Here is a 13751-nt window from a genome sequence, read left to right on the forward strand (position 1 = left end):
TCTATGTAATGGGGAGAATTTGTAGGACCAAAAAGCAAGGCTTAAATTCATAATACCATATGGGAACATTTGCAAGGGCAAGATAAGTTTTCAAATATGTTTACATGTGGTACCTTTTAACTTTACAATTAGTATCTTCAATTGATATCTTTTAGCATCATATAACATTGTCCTTTGCATTGCATCCTAGCAAGTAAATAGTTTTTAAATTCTAAAAATTTTATTATTTGCTTGTTTTGGTTGTGTTGTTATCAATCACCAAAAAGGACGAGATTGTAAGGAAAATGGATCTTAGGTCCATTTACTTTGGATTTTGGTGTTTGATGACCAACACAACTAAATTGGACTAATAAATTTGCAAGTGATTGTTTTGTAGTTCAATAGGGTGCAAGACGTGACTTGGACGAAGGCGACACATTGATCCTACGATCAACACCATAAGCAAGACCCTAAAAGCATATGAGAAGACCCAATATATTAAGCAAAGTCCAAGCACGAAGATAAGAACCAAGCCGGACGCAAGATCACGAAGAAACGAGCTTCACAGCACTGATCGGACACTCCGATCAGTTGCTCGGCAACAGCAGCAGCGACCGAACGCTGAGGACTAAAAGTGACCAGACACAACGATGACACTGTTCATCATTTCGGCGACACACTCAGCACTGACCGGACGCTGGACAGTGATCGACTGGACGGAGGAACTACAGCGTCTGATCGAGTCCAGAGAGGCTCCAAAGCGGCGACAGCATGACCGGACGCTGGACAGTGATCGACCGGACGCCTTTGTTGGGCGTCAGTATAGGCGCAGGCCCAGGCCCAGGCCCAGCCTTGGCTAAAAGGGGGCTCGTCTGGTTGAGATTAGGAGAGGAAAGGGAGGAAATTTAGGAGATCTATTTTGATTTGTTAGCTGTGCACCTATTATATAAAGGGCACTTAGAGATTGTAATGGACTTATCGAAGAAGGAATAAACCTCCCAAAGGCGGGCGGGTTTCCCTTTGACGGTGGCTGCGCGCGATTCAGCCGCTGCCACCGGCGAACCTCCCACTGCACCACTTCCTCGCTATCCCCTACGTTTCAATTCTCAATCTAGCCTACCGCTCCACTCTCCCCTGCGATCTCCCCACCGACGCCGTAACATCGAGTTTGGGAGGTTGACAAGATATGGCATGCTAGTGAGGAAGGGATTGAGGTGGATATTTTTAAGGGAACACCGAGTTCAGAGTCTGCAGAACTAATAAAGACCCGAGTCCTCAGACGATGAAGATGAACCAACTACACCTAAGCACAGGAATGAAGAAACTAAGAATGATGGGATGGGCACATAGTTCATGGCTGCCGAAGTAGGTGAAGCATAGCTCATGGCTGCTCTGCTGATGTAGGAGAAGCATAGTTCATGACTGACAAGGTTGGAGAACAATGGATGCTTGATAAATAAAGAATGCGTGCAGAACAAGGTTCTCTTTTTGCGTTTAACTGATGCTATGTTCCTCACTTGACTGAGAGACTTGTATACTTGTATTATTCCAAAGACTCGACAGTATGTAATTAAAATAAAAAGAATTCATGTTCAGTTTATTTATTGGCTATAGCTGTCGACTTTCACGATGTTTTCAAGTTTTGACATTGCCACTGTCAGGGTGCGTTGCCGAAGAAGATTTCGAGACATGTTTTTCCTTCTGTACTGTTCTTTCCATCATTCTTGATATTTTTTTCTCTTGTTCTGCTTTGCACACAACAACAATAGTACCACACAGGACATATGTACATGTTGGATTTCTGTTGATTTGATCACCTCGAAGGGTACTGTGGCCACCCAATGGATATGACAATACCAGTTCAAAAGGGAAAAAAACGCTTTAATTCCACGAAATTGAGTTTTGGAAACTGTTTTCCTCGGCATCAATGGCGAAGCTGGACGAGGAGTCAGAGGAGTTGCACCAGAAGTTCCTGGTGAAGGACATCGACCTGCCGACCTTTGTGCGGAAGTTCAAGAAGGTCTCCGCACGTGTTACCACAAGCAGGCGCTGCTCCATCTCGCCGGCCAGACATCACTCCGCTGATATCCGGCCAGACATTGTTGCCAACTTTGTTGTATATGCCTGCTCTCTTATTCTTGTTCTACACTCTGCTTGGCCCTGTTCTCTGAATGCAGCTTCTTCTTGTAGTTGTATAAGGGGCTTGCCAAAGATCAACCGGAGATTGCATGTAATCTTGCAAAACGTCTTCCCTTTGCTGTCCTGGTGTTCACCTGCCGAGTGACCAAAGTTGGATTTATTTCGTGGTAATCAAACCGTTGCCTAATAATCTTTTTATCATAAAGATTTCTTATGCTCAATGGTTAGTGGATACATACTAGTATTGAAAAGGTTTTGCAGATCACCAATATGGCAGTATGGTAGTTGAGAAAAGAGGGAGCTATTGCGGCAGGTTCATCATCATCCCCTCTATTTGAGGGTAGTTGTGGCGAAAAAAAAATGGTGGTCACTATTAAAAAGGATGGAAATGGAGATCTCTATCGGAGCAAGAGGAAAACATCTAACTCTGTCAATGGTAGACTTTCTTGAGAAAAGAAGATAGGATCCGCTAAACCTGAGAACATGGTTTGCCACTACTGCCACCAGTGACGAATGGCCAAATAAATCCTTGGCCGAAACTGGCTGCTTGAGCAGCAGCCTGCGCTCTGCAGCAAGGCAGCTAGTAAAAAAAATCGTGGAGGGGTGAGAAGACACGACACGACACGAGCAACCAGAATCTCACCCGCTGACGTTCCTAAGCTAACGGTAGGCCTAACTCCCTTGTCCATTTCTGACCTGCCGACAAGCAAAGCAAAACCCAGCCCAACCCTACGCTTTCTTTCGGCTTCGCCCCACGCGACCTTTTTCTGCGCATGACACTCGACAGAACCAGAGGCGTCGTTCTCGTCCCGCTCATTTGCCGGTGAGCGGTCACCAACGAATCCATTGATCGTCAATTCGTCATCGATCCATCCTGCTCGACGACGTCTCCTATCGCCAGCGAGAGCCGTTAAATCGAGACCAGCCGGAAGATGCCGCCGCATGAAAGGACGATTTTCCTGGCGCCGGATTTGGACGAGGTGGAGAGGGGATGCGGTGCCGGTGCAAGTGCAAGTGCATCTTCTCCTTCCCGTCTGCTAAGATGTGCCACGCCCACGCGAGACGCGACAGCAACTCGACGCCAAAATGCGTTTGTAAAGGTCGCCGAGAGACCATGTGTTCGATCGCATTATGGCATGGGTGGACGGACATGCGTTAGCTTACGTCTGGTTCGTTTTTGACTTATGAGTGTGGTTAGTTCCCGGAAGTTAAAATTTAGGGCTACTGTAGTACTTTCGTTTTTATTTGATAATTAATGTTTAAATATAGATTAATTAGGTTCAAAACGTTCGTCTCGTAATTTCTCACCAAACTATGCAATTAGTTTTATTTTTCATCTACATTTAATGCTCCATGCATAAGCCACAAACATTCGATGTGATAAGTACCGTAGCACTTTTGGAGATTTTGGAGTGAAACTAAACAAAGGCTAAGTCATAGTTTGGTGTGGAAAAAAAATACTATTCGTTAACTGATAAGTCATGGCTAAACCAAATACGATTAAGCGAATAGACTGTTAAACTTATTCAAAACTGTTTTTTAATTGTGGAACAGTATTTTTCTCTCACCATTTTAGCATCAGCCTCAGCGTAAACCAAATTTATCAGCGAAGAGGGTTAGATCGTCAACTTGCGAGATCTGGTGGATTCGTTGCAGTTGGAGGCCAGATTTGCACTGACTGCATTATTTCCTTCCTTGCTTGTGCCTGCAGTACCCAACCGTGTGGTCTCCCCATCAACATGTTCAAACGGCAACGTTTCCTTTCGAACGATTCGGCAGAGCACAACTGCAGAACGAAAAGGCAAGTACTAATTTTAGCAGAAATGGCACGAGTTCAGATTGTGCGCGATCCTTTTCGTTTCGTTTCGTTTCGTTGCTGACTCTGACTGCTGTTTCGGTTTCACAGCGGTTCGTCGAGAAAATAAAATTTAAAAAAGGAGGAAAGAAACTTGCTACTATTAAGAACAGCTTGCGTTCGTCCTCGATTGATTGATGATTAGGGAGCACCGATGCGAGCGCGGGGCTACTGCATCCGGCCGACCCGCTCGGCGGCGGCGCGCATGACGCCCTCAACCAGCTGCGGCATGTAGAGGTCGGCCCCGCCCGCGGCGCCGCACCCGGCGCGCACGCCCACGCTCGCCATGTACCGCTGCACCTCCGTGCGGATCAGCTCCTGCATCGCCGCCATGAACTCCGGGCTGAACGGGTACGCCGAGGCCGCGGGTGGTGCCGCCGGCGGCGGCGGAGGAGGCGGGGAGGGCGAGGGCGGCGACGCCGGGAGCTCCTGGAACTGGCTGTGGGCGAGGTCGTGGTGGAACCGCTGGTAGTCCGTGCCCGGGAGCGAGAGGCTGAGGGAGGTGAGCGGGTCGTCGTCCACCCGCGGACGGCTCATCGCGCAGTCCGCTGGCTCGAACCCGCCGGACCGCGCCACCGGGCGGTAAATCTGGCCGGAGCCGGAGCCGTGGCTGAGGTCGCTACGATCGGACCTCGACCCCAACCCCGACCCCGATCCCGACCCCGACGGGCTGTCGGGCGAGAGGCTGACGCGCTTGCCCGGGCGCACCGCCTCGATCTCGGCGGCTGCGTCAGCGGAGACCACTCCCGGACCGGACACGGCGGCGGCGAGCTTGCGCTTGAGGGAGCAGTTCCAGTGGTTCTTGACGGCGTTGTCGGTGCGCCCGGGGAGGAGGCGCGCGATGGCGGCCCAGCGGTTGCCGAGCCGCGCGTGGGCGCGGACGATGGCGACGTCCTCCTCGGGCGTGAAGGGCCGGCGCTCCACCTGCGGCGACAGCTGGTTGCACCACCGCAGGCGGCACGACTTGCCCGACCGCCCCGGGATCTCGCGCCCGATCGCCGTCCAGTTGCGCGCGCCGTGCAGCTCCACGAGCCGCCGCAGCGCGTCGTCCTCCTCAGGGCTCCACGGGCCCCTGATCCTGTCGCACTCCGCCTCGGCGCCCATCTCCGGCCCGATCCCGATCCCTCGACGGACGAATGAATGAAGAAGACAAAAAAAACGACGACGACTTGTCGTGGACGACGAGTGGTTGGTTGGTTAACAGCGGAGCGAAAAGGCGTTTGGTTCCTTGCGGTTTCTGTCTCGCGAGCAGTGGTAGTGGAGGCGGTGGTGGTAGTGGAGAAGACGAGACGAGACGGAAAGGTTATGAAGAAAAGTTTGGTTGGAGCAATAGTGACGGGGGGAGCGGCGGGTATTTATAGCGGCGCGGCGGCCGGTGACCTGACCGGCAATACAGCTGGCACCCAACGCACGCGTCGCGAGCCCCCACGCGACCGTACCCGCCCGCGCTTGTCGTTTTCTCCAGCTGTATGGCATGTGGGCGCCGAATGTCCGTGGGCCCGCGGATCAGTGAGGGTTCGGCGGTTTGGCGCCGGTGGTGGTTTGGGAGTGGGGCGGTTCGTTCGCCTCGGTGGATTCGAAATTTGAACCGTGTCTCCTGCTCTCTCTCTCTCGCTCTAGTACGTGGGGGGAGTGGGAAACGGCTGGCTGGCTCACTGGCTGGTGGGCCGTTGCGACTTGCAGGGTCGTGATGGGTAACGGCCAACGGACGGGTTGGGATTGGAGGTTGAAACTGAAATGAAACAGCGAGCCCGGTAATCTAACGGCGTCTGCGTCCTCGACTGGATCGCTTTCCAGTTGCTCACTCAACTCGCGCGCAGTACTCTACCGATGCGTGCACGGAGCCAGCTGTTTCTCTCGGACGCCATAAAAATTCGTGGCGACCATCGATCACAAACTTCGCAACTTGCCGTTTCGTCGTTTTGTGGCGACGATCGACGCGAGTCCACAATGCGACAAGGCGTGGAAGTACTCGTACTACTGCTACTAGTGGTGGAGTGGACTGGAAACTACCCGGGGTAGTGGAAAGCCGCGCCGTGGACTCGTGGCGGTAGTACGCGCCGTTGCGTGCCCAACCAGAACCGACACGGGACGCATGATGGGCGGAGGAGGGGCGGGCAAGCAGAAGCAGCGGCGGTGACGCGACCCGCGCCCACTCGGCCGCCGGCCGATGCGTTGCGCGCTGCCTCTGCCTGTGCTGTGCTTATCCATCCGTCCACCACGGTCCACGGATCCATCCAGCGCACGCACAGCCCCACGCCCACACGGAACAACGGTCTATCATCCATCCATCCCCCCTGCGGGTCGATGCGCAGGTACACGCATCGCCAGTTCATCGCGACCACCACACCACGTGGGGCCCCCGCCCCGACCGCGCACCGTACAGGCGTGTACCGCCCGGTACGTACTACCCGACCCTGGGCCTGTCCTTTGCTTGCCGCTGCTTATGACTGGTGGTCCCGGGGTGCGCGGATCCGGCCAAGGCGGCAGTTTGGGCGCTATACGGAGGGGTTCCGCATGGGCAGGCGATAGATAGATAGGGACGGACCAGACGGTCCACGGCCAGGCTGGCGCGCAGATTTGATTTGATTTGATTTTTTTTTTTTGAAAAGCTGCGCGGTTTCGTTTCGTGGGAGGCAATTATGTGGCCTGTTCGTTGGTTGGTTTCTGGGCTAGTTTGAGCTGGCTGGTGCTGGTTTATTATGAGAAGAAAACACTGTTGGCTGGCTGGTTTGGGCTGGCTGAAACCAACAAGCGAACAGGCTGATGGCTTTGCGGTCGTGGGCGTTGGGCGCGGGCGTGCCCTCGCTGCGCCACGTACGTACGTGCGCCGATCTCCCCGGCCACAGGAACGGCGCCGCTGCTCGGCCGTGGAACGTGACACCACGGTTGCTCACGGCGCTGTGGACTGCACACAACCGAAAGACCCTTAGACCCTAGCTATAGACTGGAGGGAGAGGAATCCGAGTCCTCGACTCTCGCTTTCAGCTGCGCGCTCAGCCGCAGGGTTCACACTGGGTACCCGTGGCTGGCGTGCGGGCCAGGGAGAGGAAAACTGGTGAGGGTCCGAGTGGGGGTGATGAGTCACCAAGGGGCGGTCAGAGACCAGACGTGGATGCGCGGCACCCGAGGCGCGGCCAGGCTGGCGGGGCATTCAACGGCCCCCACCCCACCGACAGGAGCCGGTACCCCGTACTACTCCACCCGCGAGCGAGAGAGCTGCGGCTGCAGCTGCCAACTACCGCTACGGCACCCCCACCCCGGTTGCGCACTTCCGGCCAGCGGCCAGCCAGGACACGGGACACCTCACCAGTCACCACACCACCGCCGCGACGCGCGCGCCCCGGGGCAGAGGTCGGCGGTTGGCGCACGCGGCGGGCAGCTTCCTCGCAGCTTCCTGGGACGGGACTGGATTTGTTTAAACGCCTGCCGAGGTCGCCACGAGCCGACGAGAGATCTTTGCGTCGCGCGCGCATGTGAGATGCGCCCGGGCGGTTTTGGTTTAATAATTGATTATTATTAAGCCACAAGGAAAGGAAGGGTTCCCCCTGCCCTGCTGACACAGCCCTAACCGCGCTGTCATGCGGGATGATGATGATCTGCGGCGAGAGGGAGGGGGGGACAGGCGATCGCACCCCACCCGTGCAGCTCTGCCTGCCTGCCCTGCGCATAGGCATTAGGATATTTGTCCCGCACGCGGCACGAGGCGGCAGGTGACGTCAGTGGCCCTGCGGGGCGGATCAGTTGCCTGCACGGCTGCACTACTTGTGCGCCTGTGTGCGTTGTGCCCGGCGGCGATTCGCTCGGGGACGAATGGAAAGTTGGAAACTACTGTACTCCAGTTCTCTTGTCTGTTGTAGGATAGGAGTAGTGTTTGCGTTGGGAAGCCGCGGAACGGAGTCAGCCGATCATAGAACATCTCTGTGGCAGTCCCTCGATATCACCTTTCATCTCCATAAACCTGTCATGTCGGAAGAGATGAGGCAAATTTCTTCATCCAACAGCTCCCTAATACATAACTTTTTTTGCAAAAAAAAAAAAAAAAAAACAGCCCATCTCCCCTCAAACGAAGGGGGAGTTGCATGTCCCCCAATACACTAGGCCTCACAATAACGGCCACTTTTTCCACCTCTCTGCTCACACCGGAGTTCGTCGTATCCATGGCTGCAATGAGGTTCGACGATGGGGGCGGAGGCTGGCGCGCGGCAGGGCCGACATCGGGGATGGAGCTAGAGACCTGCAGCGCCGACAGAGATCTCGTGTGTGGTGGATCCAGAGACCTCCCGCTCGATCTCGAGGTGGAGGACACCGGCGCAGGAACAGCCACCCACGGCTACGGCGCCGGCCCGCGCTCGGCCCCGACGGAGGACCGTCAGGGTCACGCGGACCAAGTCTGCTCCACGGCAAGCCCGCGTCGGCCTTCGGTGCCTGCAGATCTCGTGGAAAGAGAAGAGATAGATGCTGCATAGGGGAACTATGGCGGGGGAGAGGGGACAGAAGGCGGGCACATGGGCCTTGTTCGGCTTACCCCATATTCGGCTTGCTCGGTTTCTTTTTTCAGTCGGAACAGTGTTTTTCTTTCTCACAACAATTCAGCGGGAACAGTGTTTTCAGCCAGTTTCAGCCAAGTTTCATACCAGCGAACGGGGCCATGGTCGCCATGGTCAGGGGAGAGAAGCATGGGTGCAGCCGCAAGGCCTCGTCCTGTCGCGGCCCGCGCGTCACGTGTCGTGCGAAAAGAACCCAGGGAGAGAAAAGAATCTCCTACAACTAAAAAGAACAAAGTGTGGATAATTTTTTGTGCGACATTTGTTTTGGTTTGTCTGTCTGCCCACGCCTACGATCCCACGACATCTCCCACATGCTGCGTCATTTGGTGCGATTCTCCTTGATTGAATATTGCCTGTCATGTAATAGAGGAATCACGGCAAAATAAGAAGTAGAAAATTATTGTGCTATCCATATACACATTGCATGTTTGCATGCACCAGCATACATGGCAACGAGCAAAATGAAAGGGAATTAACACAGAAGGAAAGAGAATTAAGACAAAGAATCTCTTTGTATTTCTAAGAACCTTGCTAAATCTGCCTACATTTAATTACTTTCTCTCTTTGCCTTTGCAAAATGGACAACTTTTTCCTCATTTCATTTGGTTTCACACTCACGTGTTTCATCGCCCTCGCTTGTTGTTTCTTGCTGAAATTGCCCTTGGGTCTGTTCATTTTGAATCATTTTCCATATTCTAATTAAACTATAAAATTTTGAATTAGGATACGAGGTAAGACATGCAAACAGATATTTCAAAACTACCTGTAGAGTCCAAAAAACTTAATAAATAAATTCTTCTGGAGGCAATGCAAATTCTCTCTAATCTTTTATTTGGTGTAGTTAGTGTTATCATAGTACCCGCATGTATTCATGGAAAATAAATCGTTGATAAAACGTGGACACTTTTTGGTACGATATTCCAACTTGGGCACATCGTCCTACCAATACCTTAAGGCATATCATATAAAGGATGAGAGTCCCTCTATGAGATTGCTCATAAGAGACTCAAACTTATATTTGATCATGGTAATGTTGAATTGCTTTGCATCAAAAACATCGACAATGATAAACAGGGACATAGGTTTTAGTATGCATAGTGGAGGAAAACTCAACCTTAGTCTTATCAGCAGCTTTTCTGAGCCTTTGCAGTGCTAACTTGTTCTTACTCAGATAGTCAAGAGGTGCACCATAAAATTATGGTGCCACTAAGAAAAGTATCACCATTGGTTGCCTTTACCTAAAAAATATGTTGAAATTAAGAATTACAACACCTAATTCAATATCTTGAAACAGACACTCAAATGGATACCTTATTCTACAATATATGTCTGTGTGGAATAGTCCTAAAGCCACACATATTTATACGGTGAATATAACATACTTTATTTTAAAATTTTATGAGAGATTTTTTAAGACACGCAGTATTATCCATGTGACAGGCACTAATATTTACGTATATACTCGAACCTGTGTGTACAGAATTATATGGAGATGCAGCGGAACATATTCATGGATTTATTAGCGCACGAAAGAAATGGATATCGGAGAATTCTTTCTGCTGATATAAAATATTATCTTAGCCATATCACAAAAAAGTCTATACAGTAGAGTTTGTGAGCCTGCGACGCCGCGCTCTCTGTGACTGTGTTAATTTCATGAACTTTACCTTTTGAATTAAATGTCACTTTAACATTGGTATTTAATTTAATAGTATTGTTATCTTATCGTGCGATCCGTGTGTTTTTAGTACAAAAGATTTAGTTGTCCCGTAGCAATGCACGGACACGCTACCTAGTAGAAAAAAAGAAGAAAGTAAAATAAAAAATGTAACTGACAGTGGGTCGCATATTTTTTAGGGAGATTATTGGTGATCTGGTGTAGCATCTTCCCCAATAATCCAACCAAATGATATTGGGCTACCCCAATACCTGTTTATTGGGAGAGATTTAGGTGGTGTTTGATTCAGTGACTAAAATTTAGAAGGTGTGTCGGGAGGGTGTTATATGGGGTGTTCGGATACTAATAAAAAACAAATTATATAATCCTTCAGTACTCTACGAGATAATTTTTTAAGCCTAATTAATCCGGCATTAGCATATGTTACTGTAGCACAACGTTATCAAATTATGGACTAATTAGGCTTAAAAGATTCGTCTCGTAAATTAGTCGCAAACTATACAATTAGCTTCATAATTAATCTATATTTAGTACTTCATACATGTGTTCAAATATTTAATAGGAAAACGACTAAATTTTAGGAGGGGCAACCTGACACCACGGCAAGCAGCTGGAGGTGCTTTTACGGACGTGAGCTTTGTACTGTATGTATAATATAAAATAACATATATTCAGTTTATTCACGGGTGGCAGCTGTGTGTGGTCCGGTCGTATAATGGTTTGTTAGATCTGGGTTAGGTAAGCGCCGAGCCTAATACTCGCGATTCGTGCGTGGGGTTAGCCAGCCGTTCGTCTCGCCAAAAAATAAACAACTGCAAAGGCAGGCGACTAGGCGAGTTCGTTTTTGCAAAAGAGAAGAAAAACAGCATGTTTCAATCATAACTTATCAATTAATTAATAGTATTTTCTTCTCACAATAAATCAGCATCAACTGAATTTATTAGCGTAGCGTAAATCCGGTGAATGAACGACAGGCAGTTGGTCAAGATCAGGATGGAGCAGGCCACGTAGCCGCGGGCGGAAGCGCTCCACCAGACCACCGGAATCCAGATTGCGCTGCGGTCTGCTGCCCGGGGCACGGGGCACGGGCTGCCAGCTCACTCCGGACGCTTTTTTTTTTTTGTGTGTGTGTGTGGCCGTTGGCCCCGTTCTAGTACGGACGCGATAAGTCATGGGCCCCCGTTTCGTTTGGGCGAAGCTTTTGTGTGGCCGACTGGCCGTTAGTCCGTACAGAGACGGACTTTTTTTTTTAGGCCTCGCATTGGGCCTTGAGTAGCGATGCAGTCTGCTACAACTTTGCGGGCGGCGTCCGAATGTCCGATCTGGACGAGTAGCCGTGTCCTGGCCTCCCGGATAAACAATTTTGTGGGATTCTCTTCGCAGGCCGCAAGTCCATGGGCTTCCTCTTAATATACGAGTACAAGCCCAACTGCACTGAGCGTTTTGTTGTTCTGCCGGAGTGCTGAGCGTTTGTGTTTGGATAGGAGGTAGTATTTTTTTTTATAGGAATTCAGAATTCCATTACTCAACCGAGTCCGCTAAATCACTGGACACTAAGTACAATATACAATCGGGCACTCGGCCGTAACAACTGAGTCCGACTCAACACTCCTACTCCCTATAGAAGCTAGCTCATGAGCAACACGGTTACCTAACATGAAAATTTACAAAAATTTCTACTCCTTCGGTTCCTTAATATAAGCCATATAGTTTTTAGCACCAATATTAACGCACGGCTTAGGGAAGGATATGAGACTGAGAAAAAAAAGAAAAATCAGGCCATCTTCTCTTTCCCAATCAGATTGCTTCCAAAATCTAAGAGATTGGTTGGGGCATGTACTATGTACGGTGGAAAAGTTTCCAAACTAATTGGCGTGGGAACTGATACGTACCTATATTTTGGAAAAAAAAAATTAGAAATCTATATGGCTTATATTAAGGAACGGAGAGAGTACTGTAATATAATCTCCTTCAGGTTATGCACAAGCCGCCAACCAGGGACAATCTAAATTCATCACCTTGCGCTGCCCAAACCACTTGCTTGGCATCGGTTTCTAAGCACACATCACGCAAGCCCAAAGACACAGCTGCTTTCACCCCTTCCAAACACGCCAGGACTTCCATCTGCAAAGGGCTACGTGCAAAACGCAGCCGCCCTGAAGCTGACTGAAGCACGCCACCATTATCATCACGAATAACATATCCCCATCCACCATTCTTGTCATTCTCTCTGAACGCTCCATCCGCATTAATCTTCAGAGTATCAGCAAAAGGACGCTCCCAGGTCCTTGATCGGCCATGGGCGCTCGAGCTTGCAGGAGCTGGTGAACTGAGGTTCATGATCTCCGTGGCTTGCTTCCCACTTAAGCTTGCTAGCACCTCTGATAATCGCCGTTGATTCCCTTCCCTCACGGAATTTCTTTCGTGCCAAGCATTGTTTAACAGAAGGCTGGCCTTCAGCTAGACCCCATCGTCCTTGGATAAAATAGTGCTGACAACCTCCTTTGCATCATGGCAATTGGTCAGTTCTACTCTTAGGTCCTCTACTAGTCCTGCACACCTCCAAACAACCTTCACATGTTTGCATCTAAAAAAAAGATGGCCCCCATCCTCCCAAGCATAATTGCACAAGAGACATCTTGGATCAATCTTCATACCCCTTCCGCTGAGATTTGAGCAGAGAGCCAAAGAATTATGTGCCAATCTCCACATAAAATACTTTAATCTGTTAGGTCCTTCCATATTCCAAATCATTGACCAGATTTTCTCTCTATTCCCCCCTGCGCCTGAACTTGACTCACCAGGAGCTGTTCTGCTGCTCGGATAATTATCATCACAAAGAACTCTACACGCCGACTTCACCGAGAAAATGCCCTTTGAATCAAAATGCCAAGAGATAATGTCCTCCATATCCATATGCACGGGAATGGCCAATATATTGGGTACATCATCTTGCCAGAAAATACTCTCCACTAGCTTCTTATCCCATGTACCCGTCGAAGGGTCGATCAGTCGGCCACCCTGGGCAGGATAGTGACCCTCCTCGCTCCTCGGCGTGATCGGCCTGTGTGTAATCGCGCACGACAGCCACGGGTCCTCCCATATTCTAATTTTCTCTCCATTGCCCACTCGCCAAATAATGCCCTTCTTCAACGGTTCCATTCCTTTGAGAATACTTCGCCAAGTGTAGGACATACCATCACAAGTAGGACGAAATCCCTAAAAAGGGATATTCTTCCAAGATACTATCCTCAGGCATCCTTCCAAATTGAGGTGAGAGTTCATCTTCTCCCGATGACATATACCAAATCTAGTCCAAAACGCATTTGAATCGATGAAAGAACATCGACGGTTGAATCATCGGGTATAACATAGGTTGTTGATTAATCACATTTAATCTTTAATTTTCTCTTCGCAATCATCAACGATGAGATCTATGACCTAGAGTAGCTGGTCTCATTAGGAGTGCCAAACAACACCTTCCTAGCAAATAATGACCACAGATAGATTGCTTGTAGCGATGACATCGTCGTGGCAATTATTGAAATGA

At 50.0% G+C, this 13751-nt stretch overlaps 1 protein-coding gene across 1 annotated transcript; it reads right to left on the reverse strand.

Moving 5' to 3' along the window:
* Positions 1-3678: 3678 nt before the first annotated feature.
* LOC136528968 (transcription factor MYB77-like) lies at positions 3679-5292 on the reverse strand. Its single transcript, XM_066521982.1, has one exon. The coding sequence runs from the start codon at positions 5075-5077 to the stop codon at positions 4142-4144; it is 936 nt and encodes a 311-aa protein (XP_066378079.1). The 5' UTR covers positions 5078-5292; the 3' UTR covers positions 3679-4141.
* Positions 5293-13751: the final 8459 nt, after the last annotated feature.

The sequence above is a fragment of the Miscanthus floridulus genome, chromosome 19, assembly GCF_019320115.1.
Source record: "Miscanthus floridulus cultivar M001 chromosome 19, ASM1932011v1, whole genome shotgun sequence".
In the NCBI taxonomy this organism is placed as follows: Eukaryota; Viridiplantae; Streptophyta; class Magnoliopsida; order Poales; family Poaceae; genus Miscanthus; species Miscanthus floridulus.